The sequence below is a fragment of the Somniosus microcephalus genome, chromosome 18 (assembly GCF_052327205.1).
Source record: "Somniosus microcephalus isolate GS21.2 chromosome 18, FLI_Smic_1.0, whole genome shotgun sequence".
NCBI classification, from domain to species: Eukaryota; Metazoa; Chordata; class Chondrichthyes; order Squaliformes; family Somniosidae; genus Somniosus; species Somniosus microcephalus.
Genome location: NC_141004.1, coordinates 26,837,898 through 26,852,539, shown reverse-complemented (window position 1 = coordinate 26,852,539; position 14,642 = coordinate 26,837,898). Strand labels below are relative to the sequence as shown.

The 14,642-nt window shown below is 42.1% G+C and overlaps 1 protein-coding gene across 1 annotated transcript in view; it reads left to right on the top strand.

Annotated features, from left to right (window-relative positions):
- LOC147105160 (uncharacterized) overlaps window positions 1-14,642 on the top strand; it is a 59,221-nt gene that overhangs the window by 43,107 nt on the left and 1,472 nt on the right. The window contains exons 2-4 of the mRNA XM_086011252.1: window positions 4,683-4,795; window positions 7,860-7,953; window positions 11,439-13,755. Coding sequence (XP_085867378.1) covers window positions 4,683-4,795; window positions 7,860-7,953; window positions 11,439-13,755 — 2,524 coding nt within the window. The remainder of the gene's footprint in view (window positions 1-4,682; window positions 4,796-7,859; window positions 7,954-11,438; window positions 13,756-14,642) is intronic.

Below are 14,642 nucleotides of genomic sequence, written 5' to 3'. Positions count from 1 at the left end.
TCCCACTCCAGGAGACTTGGACACATAACCTAGGCTGACACGCCAGTGTAGTACAGAGGCCGTGTTGCTGCATCTTATGGCTGAGACACTAAACCGAGGCTCTATCTGCCCTCTCTGGTGGGACGTAAAAGATTCCATGGCATTATTTTGAAGAAGAGCAGGGGAGTCATCCTCCGTGTCCTGGCCGATATTTATCCCTCAATCAACATCCCCAAAACTGATTATCTGGTCATTATCACATTGCTGTTTGTGGGAGCTTGCTGTGTGCAAATTGGCTGCCGTGTTTCCTACATTACAACAGTGACTACACTTCAAAAGTAGTTCATTGGCCGTAAAGCACTTTGGGACGCCCTGAGCTCGTGAAAGGCACTATATAAATGCACGTCTTTCTTTTAATTATCCATGATGAATATTTGCGTGGGGGACACAAAAGTGTAATAATATATCATCATCCTTGGGGTGGGTAGACATTCCGGTAACCAGCTACTTGTGGGAGTTGCAGACAGTGTTTGAATTTTTCAGAATGATCATATTTATATGCGGAGGTAGTAGAGGGTAGCAGCAACCTCCAGAAGAAGATTGGGGATATAGGGACATGGCTGGATGTAAGAGGATGCACTGGAAGTTGTTAAAGTAAGGCCTGATTCAAATCCACTTTTTTTACAGGATAAGAAGGTAAAAATATATAAAAGCTATTCATGTTCCAAGCAAATCATTTAAATATTTGAACGAGCATCAATCACAACTCTGGAAATGTGTTATTATTTCTTAATTGCACTTTCTTTTCCTCACAGACTTACTGCTAGGTTATCTGGTGCGATCCAGGATGTCCAATTGCATGAGTGATCTTGATTTTGCCCTCACTGTCCCCACCCTGCCCATATGTAATGGATTGTTGCACAGAAGTGTTGTGCTGGAGAACAGTGGGCCATATCTTTCATACCTGTGATTTACATAAGAACATAAGAAATAGGAGCAGGAGTAGGCCAATCGGCCCCTCGAGCCTGCTCCGCCATTCAATAAGATCATGGCTGATCTGATCCTAACAGCCAATCTACTATCACAGAACCATCTGCTGAATCTAACAGAATTAGACACACGAAATAGGAGCAGGATCAGGCTACACGGCCCCTGGGCCCGCTCCGCTACTCACAGGGCCATGTCCGATCCGAACCTAGACTCATGTCCAAATTCCTGCCCGCTCCCCGTAACCCTTAATTCCCTTTACTTCTAGGAAACTGTCTATTTCTGTTTTAAATTTATGTAATGATGTAGCTTCTACAGCTTTTTGGGGCAGCATATTCCATGGACCTACCACCCTCTGAGTGAAGTAGTTCCTCCTCATCTCAGTTTTGAAAGAGCAGCCCCTTATTCTAAGACCATGCCCCCTAGTTCTAGTTTCACCCATCATCGGGAACATCCTCCCCGCATCCACCCGATCCAACCCCTTCACAATCTTATATGTTTCAATAAGATCGACTCTCATTCTTCTGAACTCCAATGAGTAGAGTCCCAAGTTGAATTGCTCATGTTTGCCAGCCTGTCTCCAGTGACACGACAATTTAGAAAACTGGAAGGGAAGGACCGTTGTAATGTGGGAAACACGGCAGCCAATTTGCACACATGCCACACTCGAGCGATTTCTAGTGAATAGCTACAGAGGGAGAATGCGGGAGGAGAACCTGAAAATGCCACAGGGGAATGTTTCTCTCTATGTATTTATAGGATAATACATAGGCTGGGGTGTGAGACAAATTACTAAGATGTTGAGGACTTCAGATGACACCATAAACTGCTGGAAAGCCTTTCTAGGATCAGGGTACAGCTTTTAATGTAGAAAAGCACCTTAAAGCACTTCACAGAAGCTTGTTTAGACAAAAATGGATGCCAAGCCAAAGAGATATTTGGAGAGGTGACTAAATGCTTGTTCAAGAGGTGGATTTTACTGACACCAAAGCTCACCCACCATAAGCTGCCCCTCCTCCCGCCCCAGGTAAAGTGGGAGCCCCTGTGATGAAATATTTATATGTCTTACACTTTCTCTTTATGTCTATTGCACACATTGGCCCGGAATTTGTGGTCAGCGGCGAAGCAAAGGTGTTCTCCATTGGCCCTGAAGAAAGCTGCCCTGCAAAGATCTTGCGATCTGTGTGGTGAGAAGTTTGCCTTTCTCAACGCATAAGCCAGATCAGTGTAGAATAGTGGGGAATCCCTAGTGCGATCTGCTGTGATGTCAACAAGCTGCCTAAGCAGCCAATCCTAATGCAGAATTCTCACAGACAGGGAACCAGATAGTGAAGAAGATGCTTCTATTCTGACTTTTTAAAATGTTATAGAGAGCAAAAACAAAGATTGGGGCTCTCACACGGGGAAAAGGTAAACCTGAAATAAATATGAACAAACCTTTTAAAAATATAAATTTTATTAAAGTTTCTTAAAAGTTGTAATTTTCATCATCATTATGGAGAAATGTGACCTGCCACAAAATTTAAATTAGTTTTTCAGGGCCATAATGCTTGTTTACCAGTCAATACGCTGTTAAAATTCCAGTTACACCTAATCAAGCAAGGCCTAACTTTTAATGGGGTATTTAACAGCGATATTACCGCGGAAAAGCCAACGTTTTCATCAGTTTCACTGATTTCCCTGATTGCCAGCTATCGTGGGGGTGGGGGGGGAGGGTGGTGAGGGGGAAGGTGGGGGCACCACCACAGATCAGCCAGTGTCGGAGCAGCGAATGACCAGCCACAACTTCAGCATTTCCACGTTAGGATGCACATCCTGAAGTTGCAGTCACTTTCAAAGGGGTAATAACAGCGAACGCTGTTCATTCGCTGTTATTACCGACCGCAAATTCCGGGCCATTGTTTACTTCTCTCTCTCTCTCTCTCTACTATTTTTCTCTCTCTCTCTCTCTCCTTTTTCTCTCCTTTTTCTTTCTCTCCTTTTTCTCTCTCTCTCTCTACTATTTTTCTCTCTTGCCCCTCCCCAAGCTCAGTAGCTGTCTTTAAGACTCCCAAATAGAAGTGCAAAACAGATCCTAAAAGGACAAAAGAAGCAGCAAAAGAGATTTTAACAGATAAAATAGTGATGCCACTGATCTATAGGAATGGGTAATTGCGCTAAAAAGATTAAAAAAGATAATCATAAATGAAATGTAGCAACTGCTGAATGTAAATGAGAATGAGCAGCTGAATTTGCCAACCAGTGCCTGCCTTTAAGAAGGTAAATAACTGCAGAAAAAGATTTTTAACAGCCATAAAATAGAGGAAAAAGACCCTAGGCAGGGACAACGGGTGGGGATCCATGGATTCTCGGGAACGGAAAAGCGTCTGAGCTTCCCAATCAGCGAGTGCCTTTATATAAAAAAAACCCAAAATAAATGAATCTAAAAAGATAAATAAAAATGAAATGTGCACAGTGATGCTACTAATCTTGTTGAGCCGTGAGAAAAGTTCAGAAAAAAACCTCAATTTTCAAACTGCAGGAGGAAGTATTTAGTAACTAAAAAACCTCCAAACTTTGGCCTGACCTTAAACAGTCACCTGGTTACCAGGAACCAAAGGGCAGAGGTTACAATGGGCCACTGATAAATAAAAATTTTCAGTCACTCTGTTGCCATGCACCAATCAACATGCTTTAAAGAGACACTCAAGAAACTCAGCCAGGCAGAGTAGATTTTTTTAAAGTTTTTTATATGTATGATATTCAAATGAAAAACTTTTGCAATTTTGTTTCTTCTACAGTAATAAAGCTTTTAGTCTTCCTTCTACGTACCACACTTGTTACTCTATGAAGATCATGCAATATTTTTTGATTTAAAACTAATGAATTCTATTCATATCTCTTGTGTTCTATATTTAATCTCTTGTTAAATGGAAGATTTAGTTTAATTATTTTTGTTTTTCGTGTGAAATCCTTGTATTCTAAAATTTTATTCAAATATAGTAATACAGCTCCCTGGCACAAACTCACTGATTCACCCCCATCCTCATCCACTGCCTCAGGCTGTTCACAACCTCTGCGTCCTATTCAATCCGAAACTGAGCTTCCAAACACATACCTCCCCCATCACACAGATGGCCTACTTTCACCTAATGTAACATCACCCGCATGTGTCCCTTAATCAGCTCATCTGCTACTGGAGCACTCCTCTGTGGCTATGTCACCTCCAAACTCGACTGTTCCAATGTTTTCCTGGCAGCCCCGACTACTCAGATTTAATGTTTTCATCCTTGTGTTTAAATCCCTTCATAGCCTCACCCCTCCCTATCTCTGTAACCGTCTCCAGCTATATAATCTGCCCGAACTCTCCATTTGTCTCACTCTGGCCTCTTCCCCACCATTAGAAGCCATGCCTTCAGCTGCATAGGCCCCACACTCTGGAATTTCTTCCATAAACCCCTCCTCCTCTCCTCCTTTAGGACCCTCCTAAAAACCTACCTCTTTGTCCAAGCTTTTGGTTAGCCCTCCTAATATCTCCTTCATTAGCTTGATGTCCATTTTTGGAATGACTCCTTGGGGCATTTTCCTACGTTAATGGTGAGTGCAAGTTGTCGTCATAATTATCCTCAACCTATTTTATGTGTGAATCACAGGGTGTGAAGGAGTTGAATTTGAGGGTTTTCTTTTGTTCTCTGAAATTGCACTAATTGAGGTTTGACGTCTGTGTTTGCTTACAGACAAACTAGATGCGTTTCTAACAACTGTTCCATCCAGCGAAGGAGCAATGAATACAATTGTGGATTCTGGAACTGCAAAAGTGAAACAGAGGCCGACTGTCAAGCTTGTCATTGTAATGTTTGATTTTAGTTCCTCTTACAAAGTCTCAATGTTGAAACAAAATATATCTTTTATTGTCAAAAAAGACCATCTGTGTCAGCTCAGTGGAACTGAACAAATTAAGGTTTGGCTTAAATAAAATTAGGTGATTCATATCAAATTTCTGTCGCTAATAGTTTTTTAGATTTTGCACAAATGTAAATGTGGGTACAGTTGTTCTTATGACAACAGTTTGGCACTAAAGATGTATTGCAGGATTTTAATAGTTCCGTAGGCCTGAATTTTCCGGGGGGTGGGGGGGGGGGTGTCATCGGGCAGGATTGGTGGCGGGTCAGTAGGAAATTTGATATTTTTGACAGCAGGTTCCAACTCGCTCCCACGCGCCTTTCCCCGATGTTGGGTCTGTCAGTGCTGAGCAGACCCGACAGGCAGCGGCGGGCGACCCAATTCAGGTAATTAGTGGCTTGTTTAGAGCCACTTTAGATTGATTTTCAGCTTACCTTTTGCATTTGACAGCTCACCAACGGTGTCCACGCTGGTCGTGGACCATGTCTGTCAAGCTGAGGCGGGAGTTCAGTGGCCATTGAATCAGCTGTTGAGTTGACCGCTTCAAATGTAAAGTAAAAGCTCCCACCTTAGTGATATTTTCCCTCAACCACAAGCTGTTCCTCACTGCATTTCCAAATCAGATTCACTATGCTGCAAGTCTTTACACAAGTCTCCATCCAGTCTGACCTCATTACCTATCTCAGCATTGACAGATCGCTTCTGTCATCTCTACGTCACCTACCATCTATTCCATCAGCATGGGTGCCCTTTATACTCTCTCACCTTGGTCCTCAGAATCCGACCACGATCAGCTCCAACACCAGCAACAACACCAACCTTCTCCACAATCAACTGATGCTACACAGGGCATCAGCACCCGACCACATTGCTGCCCGGGAGGCAAGGGATAGCCTCACCATGGTCAGATTTACTTCACTTGATGCTGTACACCTTGGCTGCCACATGATGCACCAGTTTGGCACCACCCCACACCAACAGCATAAAGCATCCCTACAATGTCCAAGCCATTCCTTTCACACTCATGACCATTGCGGGGGGCACCGTTATGTCTCACCATTCACTGCAACTCACTAAGCCACTTCCAAAGGTGCACACAAATCTGTCCAAGAATGCAAAGTGTTGAAAATAAAGATTTCAATGTTTGACACCACATTAACAGAAACTTTACATGAACATTGCATAAAACACCCAAGTGGCTACACTTGTGTGCTGTTAGTTGGTATGATTGCACTAGGATGAGGATGAGGGTGAGTGTGAGGGTGGCTAGTGAGATGGGGATATGATAATATAAAGAGAGAGGGATGGGTGGAGGTGCAAGGTAAGTTGCGATTGACATATTCCTGATTGGGACCCAGAGACACTTGTCTCTGCTGCTTTGGGTTGTTCATATGAGCCAAAATGAACAGCATAATGTGCAAAGAAAAATTTGGAAACTTATTTTGGATGGTTTCCAGTAGTTGAACGGGAACAGTTTTCGAGACATCAGTTAATGCACAGGCCAAATTAAAAAAACATTCTTTTAATACAAGTTCCACTGCTTTAAAACACATTGGGCCGGATTTAGCAGTAGAAATAACGGTGAGGATAACAGCGCTCACCGTTCTTTACGTGAAAATCGGACAGCAACTTCCACCAATCACGTGTGCAGTTAAATGCGGAAATCAGAAAGTTGCTGTCCGAGATGCCCTGCTCCTCCATAAGCTGCGCGATAATGGTATCTCGCCTTCTGACTAAAGTTGCTGTACTTACCTGATAGATACGAACTAACCTCACCGGCACTGAATATTAACTTTTACAAGTGTGGAAATCAAATTGCAATATGGAGATTTTATTTTATATTGCAAATTGTTTCTTTATGCGGCCCAACTGTATTAGGAACGTGAGTAGTGAGTGAAAAACTATTGAATACACAGAGGTGTTCAAAATTATGAAGGGTTTTGATAAGTAAATAGGGAAAAACTATTTCTATTAATTGGTGAGTTGGTAATGAGGGCATAAATGTAAGATAATCACCAAAAGAATGAAAAGAGAGGTTAGGAGAACTTTTTTTACGCGGTTGGGGCCTATCAGAAATGGTCATGTAAGCAGAATCCATAATAGCTTTTAAAAGAAAAGTGAACGAATATTTGAAAAAATAAAATTTAAGGCAGAATGGGGAAAGGATAGGGACTACATTGATTGCTCTTTCAGAGAACAGTCAGGCATAGTGGGCCAAATGGCCTTCTGTGCTAAGACACCTCATTAGATTGTGGAAGGACTAAGAAAGGGATCTGATTAATATGTATACATCTGCTACAAGTATAAACTCAATTAGATAGAGTAGACAAAAACACTTCTATTGCATCATTTGCAATTTGCCTGATTTACCACCATGGTCTCACCGTGATTGTCCACAGAAAAACAGGAAAGAACAGAAAGTCTCTAGTTATGAAATGTGCCATTGTAAACATAAACTGAGTATTCAGTATTTAGGCATGGAATGTATAGCTCACATAAATGGCGGAGGGAACTTAAACAATTCATTCATGCCTCCTGCTGGTTATTTGATCACCCACACTTGTGGGATGAATTTTGTGTTCAATGCTGAACATGGTGTGGTAGAGTTTCTGCAGATGTTCTCCCAGTCTCCTGCCGTAACTTCAGTGGAATCCCCAGAGAAATGGTACAAATGGGTGTTTATGCCGTTTCTCTGGGATTTCCGCCGACCTCCCAGTGAAATTTCAGCAGGAGATCGGGAGAACAGCTCAGAAATTCTACGCCGGCTTTCAGTTCACCTCAATCTTTTATTGTTCAAAATGCCCACCCGATTTTTATTTTCTAAACTAAAACGGTGAAATACATGAAACAAACTGAATTCCTTCTATATTTCCACTCTCCTTTTAAACTATACTGTGATTGTTGACGGGTGACAGGCATTTAAAACTTGAGCAGTTTAAAGTGAACCATGCCTGTAAGAGCAACCACTCAATGTATAAATAGGAAATGAATGAGTTCATTTTTCTTTACAGCCCTTTCATGAACGTCCGAGGCTTGCTGTGCCAACTCCAACTGTGCCAGACCTAGGATCGTTCCTTAAGATTCCAAGAACAACAGTAATTGGAGGTATATGTTTGGTTGACATGTTTGGCATTGCTGAAAGTGGCTTGATAAAATCTACCTTTTGGGGGAAAAAAAGTGATGAAAAGGCATTGGTTTAAAAAAAAAATATTGTTTAAAAAGTCCAATTTATAAATACTGTGTTATTTCCACCTCTTACATTTTCAGTAGTTACATATTGAGTTTTTATTTTGGTATTATTATTTTAGGTGGTTTAGTACACAATGGTGTTCCCTCACATGTTCATACAATTTATGTAATTCCTGCTACTAACCAGTGGAGCTAATTTATAGAACAAACGGGAAACTGTTCAACCTCCGTTGCCTCCAGTCCAGATCCAAGCTCGTCTCATCCTCTGTCGTCGAATTACAGTATGCAGACAACGCTTGCGTCTGCGCTCACTCGGAGGTCGAACTCCAAACCATTGTCAACACCTTCACCGAAGCGTATGAGAGCATGGGCCTTACACTAAACATCCGTAAGACAAAGGTCCTCTACCAACCTGCCCCCGCCACACAGTACTGCCCCCCCGATTATCAAAATCCACGACAAGGCCTTGGACAACGTGGACCACTTTCCATACCTCGGGAGCCTACTGTCAACAAGGGCAGATGTCGACGACGAAGTCGAACACTGCCTTCAGTGTGCCAGTGCAGCCTTCGGTCGCCTGAGGAAAAGAGTGTTTGAAGACCAGGACCTCAAACTCGGCACTAAGCTCATGGTCTACAGAGCAGCAGTGATACCTGCCCTGCTGTATGCCTCAGAGACATGGACCATGTACAGCAGGCACCACAAAGCACTGGAGAGGTACCACCAACGCTGCCTCCGCAAGATCCTGCAAATCCATTGGCAGGATAGGCGAACCAACGTCAGTGTTCTTGCTCAGGCCAACATCCCCAGCATCGAAGCTTTGACCACGCTCGATCAGCTCCGATGGACGGGTCACATTGTCCGCATGCCCGATACGAGACTCCCAAAACAAGTGCTCTATTCGAAACTCCGGCACGGCAAGAGAGCCCCAGGTGGGCAAAAGAAACACTTCAAGGACACCATCAAAGCCTCCTTGGAAAAAGTGTAACATCCCCACCGACACCTGGGAATCCCTGGCCCAAAACCGCACAAAGTGGAGGAGAAGCATCTGGGAAGACGCTGAACACCCCGAGTCTCTTCGCCGGGAGCAAGCAGAAGCCAAGCGCAGGCAGCAGAAGGAGCGCAAGTCAACCCAAGCACCCCACCCACCGTCTGCCCCACCTGTGACAGAGACTGTAGGTCCCGCATTGGACTCACCAGTCACTGGCAAACTCATTTTTAATGTGGAAGCAAGTCGTCCTCGGTTCCGAGGGACTGCCTAAGAAGAAGATCAAATTAATAAAGCACAACCTGTCCACTTGGAATACTTTAGTAACTCTGGATAGATGACTTGGGGTAGGGAATTGTGGCCTGTGTAAATTATAAGAGGGGTACCCCGTCTATTCTCCTAATATTGTAGACTGTAAGGGAATAGAAGAGAAAACAGACCTGTAGTGTATGAATTTAGGAAGAATTAAGTTGAAAGTAAGCACAGGTTTATCAGTAACAATACCCCAGGACCACATTTCAGGAGTCTGAAAAAACCATTACTGTGATCTTGGAAATGGTAATGGTCTGAATAAGATAAGGATTCATGTGATTATTTTGTTTTTTATTTTCCCTATTCTTTTATTCTAACAGGGGTTTCTCTTTTCTCTTCGGCCTTTTTCTATTTTTTGACTTTGTTTTTCATCTTGTTCTAATTTGTCCTTTAAAACCTCATGTTTTTACTGCATCTTCCCCAAAAACATCTCTTGGGCTCAACGCCTCATGTTAGGGAGGGAACGGTAGGCTAGGGGGCCTCTCTCCTGATCGCTGTCCAGGTGAAGCATACCTCTCAGTATTGAGTGGTGAGGAAATGATCGGCCTCCATTTTGATGTCCCAGCAGTCAAAGAGTGTTGCTGCTCACTATCAAAACTTGTAGATTAATAATTTAGTCGCTTGGGTGAGGTAGTGAAGGGCAGCCTGCAAAGGAGAAGTGAAGGTGAGGTAATTGGTGGCAAAAAAATCCTCTTTTTCTTACATACACAGCGCTTTGCTCTTTTGGGCAAAGTTCTGTAAAATCCTTGTGAACCCAGAGTTCTCGTACTTGAAAACTCCAACAATGTCCTTTTTTGTTCAAGGTAAAGAACCTTCAAATGACATTTGCGACTTCAGTGAACACTGGGGAAACGAGCCTATTTTGACTTCTATGTTGACCTAATGAGTTAGGCGTCACCAAGTACACATAATGGGAGCTAGGCACGATACTTTATAGAAGCATTTATTTTCACAAACTTTTATTTACGTGGAACATTATTTACATGGAACATTAATCCAACTAATTTGATTTTTGTGATGCAAAGAAATATAATTTGAAGTAACCATAGTAACAAATAAGCTCTTGCTCCATGAATACAAGTTTTCTCCAATTGAACAATCTTTGACAGTTGTGTGCAAGTGAAACAGTGCATAATGTTTGTGTTTTTACTTATGGAAAAAAAATCAAATAATCTAATTCTTGAGTTGGGAAGGCGAACAACTCGACCATTATAGAAGCACACAATACTGTTTGGTGACCATAGCATAGGAATGATGATTCCTAGTCTTGGGAATCTAAGTTATTTAAAAGTAGGTTTTCAAAATGATGAGAAGTTAATAATAAATGAATAATTGGGATTGTGTCAAACTGTTTAGACTAATCAAGGTTTTAAGAATGAGGAAACATAATTAAAAACATTTAGAAATTGGAAGCATCTGTGGAGAGAGAAACGGAGTTAATGTGTTAGGTCGATGACCTTTCATTGGAACTGGAAGCTGTTCGAGAGGAACAGCTTTTAAGCATATACAGAGCCAGTGGAAAGGGGCAGGAGATTAACAAAAGGAAGAGGTCTGTGACGGGGTGGAGGACAGGAGTGATTACATTACAAAAGTGATAATGATACAAGGCAAAAGGGGGTAGTAATGGGACAAGAAAAGAAACAAAGTTCAGTCCAGGGGAGATGTAAATGTTTACAGCAGAATAGCTGATGGGGTTAGATGAAAGAGGGTGGGAGGAGGCTAGTGTTCGGCTTAGACCAGCTGGGCTGAATGGCTTGTTTCTGTACTGTAAATTGTATGTAATTATATGTAATAGAGGAGGAGGGAAGCATGGAAAATATGGCAAAGAGGAAAAGACTCCTGGGCCTAGGAATGTGGCAGAAGGAAACCAAGTAGTTAGAAGCAAAGTTGCTGAAATTTTCCAATTCGGGACAAAAGCAGGGAGCGGCACTGACACAGTCATCAATATACCAGAAAAAGAGTTCAGGGAGGGGACCTCCGTAGGACTGGAAGAAGAAATGTTCGACATATCCCTTGTTCCTTAAGTACTTCGGAAAAAATGTATTTTTTCTGTTATCACCAAAGATAAATTTTAACTAATTATTATGTTTCCATTACGTAGGCAGTGATGTAAAAGACAGCAACAACAAAGCTAATGTTGGAAACTATGGACAGAGCTTCACCATGACCGAGGATGACTGGATTCCACCACCTCCACCAATGGCTCCTCCACCACCTCCACCAATGGCTCCTCCACCACCTCCAATACAAAGTGCTCATCAGAATCCACATGTGACCCATTTGCCTTATGAAGTGGTTGTTCCACCACCTCCAAAGATGGCTCCACCACCACCACCACCAAACATGACATCACTACAAAAACCTACTCCAAACCTACAAATGGCCTACCTACCTCCTGAAACAACATTTTCATCACCTCCCATGGCGACTCCTCCTCCACCACCTCCAAACATGATTCCTCCACCACCTCCAATAATGGCACCTCAACGATCTCTTCAAAAGGGTGGTCAGTTCCCCAAAATGTCTCCTCCATCTGCTCCAAAAATAGCAGCTGCTCCACCTCCCCCAGTTCTTCCACCTAGTGATTATTCTCTCAACTCTCCTCTGCAAGATGATGTTTCAAAACCTAATCAAGTTAAACGTCCTAAAAAATTGCCACCACCTCCTCCACAAAGGGATATAATGCAGCATAATGTAAACTTTCCTCTCAAACCTGAAAGAGATGCACTATCCTCCCCCAAATTCCTTCCTACAGCTTCACAAATATCAGTTTCAAATAATCGATCTTTGTACACAGCAGATTCTCCTGCATCAACTTTCAATCCTAAAACAACAGCCAAGCTATATGGATTTTCGGAACCAATTAACGAATCCGAAACCTCATTTGAATCTGACCAACAAAATAAAAGCAAATCCATGATAATCATGAAAGATGCTGACCAGTATCCCATGGACCACATCGATGGAGGTAACCACCATGCTTCCATGCACAAAAAAGTAGTGACGGATGAAGGCACTGACGATCCAGGTGTGAATAAAGTGCAGATAGATTCTGTTCCACCTAAACCACAAAAGCCAGCTCGCAAGAACAGCACACTGATGCAACAATCTAAATCAGTACAAAACACAGGAATACACCCCATACATTCTGGCTTCTCCATAGACCATCCCATCCTAGATGAAAAAGAAAAGAACTGGATCAATAACATGGATATTCGGCAGACCAATTCAAACAATAATCAAAATTTCACCAGTTCACCTGTTTCAACCATTGATTCTGGAATAGAATATGGGAACTACAGAGCAGAGGTAAAAACACAATCCTCTGTGACAAGAGATTTTGAAAACCAGAGTTCCTCAGGAAATGTTATGCCAGATTTTCAGTACTCCAAACCAGCCGAGAGACTGGTCAAAACAGCCCAAGTAACTGCAGAGACTCCAGATTCTGCTCCAGAACAAACTCTCCCTACCACAGAGCAGAATTTAGATCCACGTTCACCACTGGCTCTTCTTATGGCTGCAAAACAGCGAGATGCTACCAAAAAAAAAAGAATTCCCAAAGCAGGGTCCGAGGTATCAAGCTTATCCTTGGGAAGCACTCGGTGCATTAAGTCAACAAATTCAAATACATTCCAAATCACCCCAAATGTTAATTACAAGGATAATTCTTTGATATCAGGGGCAGAACAAGACAGTACAGCACAAACTAAGCATGTAGATGACCTAGTCAGTCCTCTGAACAGTGCTGAAAAGAGTCTTGAATGGTCTGAACCTTCACTGAACTCCACATCTCATAGAAGTGCAGAACCAGAAGACTCTCAAAAAGATGTTGACATGTCTTCACTTCTGATCCCACCTCCTCCACTTTTCAGTGATGAAGTGAATGAAGAACTCTCATTCGGATTTTTGCCACCGCCATTCGAATTTTCTAACCATGATGATAACCGAGATTATTCTTCCAAACCAGAAAGAAAAGTCAATGATGAATCTGGGAGCGACCATCCACACGCTGCCAATTCAGACTATGAAAGTGCTGACCGTTTAACATCTAATCAGCATAACAGCGCAACCAATAAAAATTCCTGTTTCATTAACAGATTGCCATTAAACACTTTGTCGTCTCCTGTCACAACAAGCTCCGACTGGCAGAAGCCATCAATAGCCGAAAAGCCAGCATTTACCAATAGCGCTGTTGTGAATGGAGCTTCTGCAAAATTTCAGAATTCAAAGCAAGTTTCAGGTTCATACAGTTCTCCTTCCCATTTAGTGTCTAAAGCTTACGGAAAAAGTGTACCAAAGATGGAACAGCAGCCGACAGAAACTGTACCGTCGACAAACAAACTGGTAGTGAAGAATAAAGTTATTGATGAATTGCAGTCTAAGGTGCAAAATTTAAACACTGACAGGGGGTCTAAAAGGTGAGTTCAAATCTGTCCTGGAGTTAATAAAAGAATAACCCTTTTTAAGAACAAAGTTCAAGGAAGTCCATAGAGTTTATCTAAACCATTCGATTCTATTACTGTCTCTTTAGCTCCTTACTAATTGTTAATGACTAACTACAGGAAACTCTCGATTTACCTAAATAACCAGAAATCTCTGTTAACCGGCAAAATTCAGGAGTAGGTTCAGGTAAGTTTTACTTCATATTAGTGGCCGTTCCTGGCTCTGGGCCTGTGTAACCGGGGTTCCTGCACTTGTTGCTAAGCAACAGGGACGCTTGGTCTGCGGCTGGGGTTCCTGCACCTGTTGCTAAGCAACAGGGAAGCCTGGATTTGTTGCTGTGTACAGAGCTCTCGTACCTTTTACTATACCTCTCTGTAATCCGGACATTTTGATAAACCGGCACCACGCCGGTCCCGTCGGTGCCGGATAAAAAAAAGAGTTTCCTGTAGTTCATCTCCTGTTGTGTTGTTTATAGACCAAAAGGAAAAGTCACAACTATATAAATGAAAATATAACTGATAAATTAAAAGTTCTACCTTACACCTGCAATGATAGTTGTTGTGGAAATGTTAGCTAAAATGATCAAAAGTTTAATTAATTAATACATCATGTAAATTAAATTAAATGTTTACTTCAAAATTCTTTGTGTCTCTGCATTGAGCAGCAATTACTAACATCAGTATTCAATAATAGCTGTTGAACTTCTGGCAGACTATTGAATGCAGGGAAGCAAAAGTATCCCCAGCAGCCAATGAGATTGCTAGAAAGTGACATGACCAGAACAATCATAAATACAACTAGTAATTGAGGTTGCTCAATAATGATACTCAGATTATTGTGTGGAATTTTTATCTACTGACGT